The 6000-nt window shown below is 38.5% G+C and overlaps 1 protein-coding gene across 1 annotated transcript in view; it reads right to left on the bottom strand.

The window, feature by feature from the left end:
* Window positions 1-1962: 1962 nt before the first annotated feature.
* The window catches only part of PCTP (phosphatidylcholine transfer protein), a 75913-nt gene continuing 71875 nt past the window's right edge, over window positions 1963-6000 (bottom strand). The window contains exon 6 of the mRNA XM_073606640.1: window positions 1963-5333. Coding sequence (XP_073462741.1) covers window positions 5265-5333 — 69 coding nt within the window. The 3' untranslated portion in view covers window positions 1963-5264. The remainder of the gene's footprint in view (window positions 5334-6000) is intronic.

The following is a 6000-nucleotide window of genomic DNA, read 5'->3' as shown; positions in this document are numbered from 1 at the left end:
GAGAAAATGCTACTCCAGGCTCCCTCCAGAGTTGGTCACTTGACCAAAAGCCAAGGCAATTTAGGTTACTTGATTTATGTTGGAGACAAAAGGAAAAAAAGTTAACAGTGGTTGATCTGCTACTTCAGTCGAGATAATGTGACCACAGGCCTAGGTTGTTGATTATGCAAGCAGCATTTGGTCCAACTGATTTGCCCATTTATGAGATGAACCACTTGCTGACAGCCGCATGTACATTTATGTCGACACAATGGCACGGACAGGCAAATGGGCGTACAGGTACGTCCCTTTAAATTTGCCGCCGTGTCATCGCGTGCGCGCGCCCACCGCAAGCTCCGTGAGTGTGATCGCGGGTCCCGCGGACTCGATGTCCGCGGGGATACCAGCAATCGTCTCACAGAGAGGAAGAGCGAGGAAATGCTGATGTAAATTGGTAGCGGTGATGAGTGCCGTGTCACACACAGCCCCTCCCCCCACAGTTAGAATCACTCCCTAGGACACACTTAACCTCTACAGCGCCACCTAGTGGTTAACCGCTTCGCTGCCAGTCACATTTACACAGTAATCAGTGCATTTTTAATCGCACTGATCATTGTATAAATGTGAATGGTCCCAAAATAGCGCCAAAAAGTGTCCGATCTGTACGCCATAATGTTGCAGTCATGCTAAAAATCGCTGATTGCCACCATTACTAGTAAAAAAAGAATGGTTAATAAAAATGCCATAAAACTATCCCCATTTTGTAGATGCTATAACTTTTGCGCAAACCAATCAATAAACGCTTACTGCGTTTTTTTTTTACCAAAAATATGTAGAAGAATACATATCGGCCTAAACTGAGGAAAAAAAATGTTTTTTTATATATTTTTTGGAGGATATTTATTATAGAAAAAAGTAAAAAAGAATGTGTTTTTTTTTCAAAATTGCCGCTATATTTTTTGTTTATAGCGCACAAAAGAAAAACCGCAGAGGTGATCAAATACCACCAAAAGAAAGCTCTATTTGTGGGGAAAAAAAAGGACGTCAATTTTGTTTGGGAGCCACACAACTGTCAGTTAAAGCAACGTAGTGCCGAATCGCAAAAAGTGCTCTGGTCTTTGGCCAGCAAAATGGTCCTGGGGCTTAAGTGGTTGAATAGACCCAAACTCAATTAACAACCCTGGTCATTTTGGGAATCTTTCTCCATTTATGTCAAAATTTAGGGGTATCCAAACTTTCTAAACAAAGGGCAAGTTTACCATCCTTCACACTTTGGACTGTGGCTGTTGGGGGTAGAAAATGTCCAAGTGTAAATGGGAGTAGAAAATGTCTCAGGCTTGATAGTCAGTTTTGGGAAAAATAGCACTTGTGGTCAGTAGAAGAATGAATAGTGCCCCATAATTGGTATTAGTGGGAGGCATAGTGCCCAATCATTTATGTCAGTGAGGGGACTTGTGTCCCATCATTAGTATCAGTGGGAGGAATAATGCCCCATCATTGGTGTCAGTGGAAAGAATAGTGCCTTTTATTAGTGGGAAGAACAGTGTCCCAAGAGCCAGATATAGGCAAGCAAAGGGACACAGGTTCCAGACAACAGTCATAAATGGTAAAAGAAGCTGGGATATATTTTCCCCATAAAATATGATGCTCCAGCCCTCTCTGGTGTCTGGTAAAATTAGCTGTATTAAAGCTAAAGCTGTGGTTTCTGTCAAAGAGGTTTAATGTAATGACAGGAAGAGATGGTCGGTCAGGTTATCTGATGGAACAAAGGTATGATCTTCTTCAGAAGAGACCATGTGGCCAATTTCTCAGCACTGGTCATGCGACCGGATACCGGTATTTTACAGCTTAAGTTTGCCTAACCAAATATACATAATTAACATTTGGTCCCTTTTCCCACCCACACATTTACCAGGAAGATTAAATTATTTAATACAGTTTTGTTCTATTTCCACTCAAATAAAATGATTATACAAAAGTTCATTTTATCTCAACAAGTTTATTTTGCAGGCAAATTTATTTATTTGTCAAAATATATTATATTAATTTACATATTAAAACACTAAAAATGAATAAATCAGGAAATATCCAAGGAATAAATGTCAATGATTTGAAAATAAAAAAGAAAAATGTATCTACTCAACAGAAAATGATCATGTACAAGAAAAAACAAGCTAACATTTGATGCAAGACATGGACAGTATATATGATGTGAATGGTATATAACAGTAGTCTAAGTATGCATGATTGTAATATTTTATGTAAAGTAAACCTGATGGGATCTTTAGACACTTTAACTGTCCATGGCAGTGTGCAGCAATTTAGTTTATTTAAATAGTGTGTCGGAAGCACCAAGATCAGGGGTACTTTAATATGCAAATTGCGACCTGAGCCTACGTGGTCCTACCTCCAGACCCCTTTACAAATAAACATCTAAATCACAAGTGCTCCAGCTCACCAGGTACCCCTTAATAAGTGCAATAATACTTGGAGGCTTTCCTAAGCAGTTAATTACGCATGTTCTATATCCTACATTATTATCACGGTATGAAACTCCACTCATCACTGTACTAGTAAACTAAAATGATCAGCAGGAATCAGAATTAACTTTCAAATATATTATATACTATGGTGCTTCCAAGACTGGATCACGGACTCCAAATAATAGTCTCCACTGGAACACACACTATATTGCCAAAAGTATTAGGATACCCAATGTCACCCCCACGCATCGCAACCTGCAGTGTGTTTGCGGGTGCAGGAACCGCTTTTTTTTTAACCTTCGAACAAAAATCCATGGTTTTGTTGTCGGAAAGTCCGATCGTGTGTACGGGGCATAACATTTGCTGAGCCTACAAAGGAGCTCCTCTTGTGGCTCGAGACACCAATGACTTCTGTGAATGCAACTGTCCTTACAGCACTCCACAGTGGTATTTGCCTTGCAGGTGGAGCAGTTACAGTATATGGGTGGCATGTATGGTGGGTAATCAAAGGGAAGCAGCAATCAAGTAGCAGCATATCTTTCAACAGTACCCTTAGTGGGGACACCAGATTTTGCAAAAGTTCTCACCAGACTCATGGATTTCACGCGTAGTAAAGAGAGGCTAAACGGAATAAGTCTTTTTATAATTACTGTTGCAACTTTGTATTTTGTCTGATTGGAGTTTTGCTTAAAATTTTTCATCATGATTCACCCAATTAAAATTTCAAAGTGAACATGTGCTTTGGCCAGGCAGGTCACAGCAATGAGTTTGTTTAATTGCCCCCTCGATGCATATTCCTCCAACAATGCCAACGCTGGATGCCTGAATGGGAATGAAAGAGCGCCCGGTAACAGATGATCCTCTCTCTTAATGGTTTATCCACTTCAGCTCCAGAGGGTTTTACCCCCTTCCTGACCAGGCCATTTTTTGCGACACAGCACTGCATTGCTTTTACTGACAATTGCGCGATCATGTGACGATGTACCCAAAAAAAAGGTATGACTTTTTTTCCCACAAATAGAGCTTTCTTTTGGAGGTATTTGATCACCTCTGCGGTTTTTATTTTTTGCGCTATAAACAAAAAAAAAGACCGACAATTTAAAAAAAAAATTTATATTTTTTACTCTCTGCTATAAATCATATCCAATAAAAATGTAAAAAATCTAATTTCTTCATCAATTTAGGCCAATATTTATTCTGCTACATAATTTTGGTAAAAAAAAGCCCCGATAAGTGTATATTGATTGGTTTTCGCAAAAGTTATAACGTCTACAAACTATGGGATAGATTTATGGACTTTGTTTACATAGGCAGACTGCCATTCTGCCTCTTCTCAGAACAATCGGCGGTTCCTGGCGGACATTGCATCCGCCGGACCAACTGATTGGCTCCCGCTGTGTCTAGCGGGTATGTGGGTTTTGCGCTTAAGGGCTGCCCTGCCGCAGTATCTGTACGTGGGGCGGTCCTTAAACGGTTAATTTAGAGCCTCATTAAAGACGACAAAGGTTATAGATGAATCCAATGCGTTCTGCGGGAACACCCTCCCCCTTCTTCAGGGCTAGTAAATCAGCAAACGAATAAACAGATATCAGATACACATGGAAAGAATAATAATAATACAGTAAAATGGATATCACCCATTTGTAATTGTTTTTTAAAACTATTTTTACAATCATTCTTATCATTTTTATAATTTTACATTATTTGTTATTATTGTGATTATCACCATTGCTATAATTATTATGATATCCATTTTATTAATTTTATTGTAATCATTGCTTTCTTTTTATTAATACTACCTATTACCACTACTATGAGTGTTATTATTATTGTGTTTATTGTTGAAGGGATCATGATCATCATCATCACTACACAAACTCTTTAGGACCCTTTATGATTTGTTATACATATATGTTTTAGCATGTTTCATTATTTATTATAGATGTTTTACTTTTTTATTATATTTTTTATTCTATGTATTTTTCAGCACATGCAATGAGCTTCATGTATTTAGATATATTTATACAGAGTACAGATGTTTTCTAGGGATCACTGTCTCCATATGTATCTGATATTGAATGTTTATCCATTTGCTGACTAGCCCTGAAGAAGGGGGAGTTTGTTCCCTTGAAATGCGTTGGCTTCTTCTCTTTAGTCATCTTCAATAAAGTTCTAAATTAAACTATTGAGAGAGGATCAACTGTTTCCAGGCGCTCTTTCATGCCCACTCAAGTTACTCAATCTGAAATGAGGCCTCTGTCATATCAGACAAGTAGCAGCCCCAAGATTTCAACTGAGTGCAGTACCAATGCCTACCCTTGGGGAATGAATTCACCGAGATAGACTCCCACCTCATTCATCATTTTTATATCTACCAACAACCTATTGGTTGTTTCACCAGTCCAGGTGGTCCACACCTCATATGCTGGATGCCTGACCAGCCAATTGTCATACGTAATTGCTGTCACATGGGTGGCAGGAAGAGAGTCCTCGAGTAAACTTCCATGAGATTGACTAAAGCTAGCCATACACTAGTAGAAATGAATTCAAAATTTTGGGTTTTAAGATTGTGCTATCGATTTTCTAATTGTCAGTGGGGTCAAATCAATGTTTGCCTTCAATCATAGTGAAGAGAAAATTCGAAGACCCTGGATGAAAAATGTTCTTATTCAAACAAATCTCCAGTAATGTACGTGGTTTTTGTTCGGGGGCAAAAAGGAGGTGGAGGGGAGATGGTCCAGGTCAAGCAATTCGATGAACCTTTGCTCTATGCAGGCAAATCATGGGTTCACGTATACATTATTATGATGAACTCTTTTTATATCCTCTACAGGCCTTCTGCATGTCCCTCAAGAAGTTTGGAACTCCACTCTGGAATAAAAAAGAAAAAACGTCATGTGAAAATAATAATCAGCTGGTGCACTTCAGTGTTCTAATGAGAAAAGCTGCAGGGTCTGCATCCCTTTAAATGTATCTGACCAAAACTGAAATTCCCATTAAAATTTGACTTAGACCCCATTATACACTATACAACTTTTGTTGTCTGATTTCCTTTAGATTTACCAGAACCATGTAGTGCATGGGCCTGCCTGATTGCATGCAAATTGAAACTCTTAAGGTTTGACCCCATATTATATGGTTTTGTTAAATTTGAAGGAAAAAAAATCTACAGAAAATTGTATAGTGTGTATCCAGCTTCAGTGTAAGGTTCTTTGTAAATCAGTGAGCCAATCGCACAAACTGGAAATTACATTTCTGGGGGTGTTCCATACACCAACAGTGTACAGGTTGCCACATTGCATTGAAAATTACAGAAGATTATAGCGGCTGCAGATTGAAAAGACCATTTCTAATAACATTAAATTAAATAGGCTGTGTATCAATTTGAATATGCTTTTTTTTTTTTTTCACGGAACTGGAGGTACCCATTAATGAGGACCTGTCACCTACAAGCAACAGCACACTGGCCTTCAAAAGGATGCTATATTAGTTTTAAGGCAATTTTATTTTTATGGATGTTATTGTTTTTTTAATTCTC

This window comes from Aquarana catesbeiana, linkage group LG12, assembly GCF_042186555.1.
Source record: "Aquarana catesbeiana isolate 2022-GZ linkage group LG12, ASM4218655v1, whole genome shotgun sequence".
Lineage (NCBI taxonomy): Eukaryota > Metazoa > Chordata > Amphibia > Anura > Ranidae > Aquarana > Aquarana catesbeiana.
The sequence above is the reverse complement of the archived record's forward strand: the minus strand, read 5'-3'. Positions and strand labels throughout refer to the sequence as shown.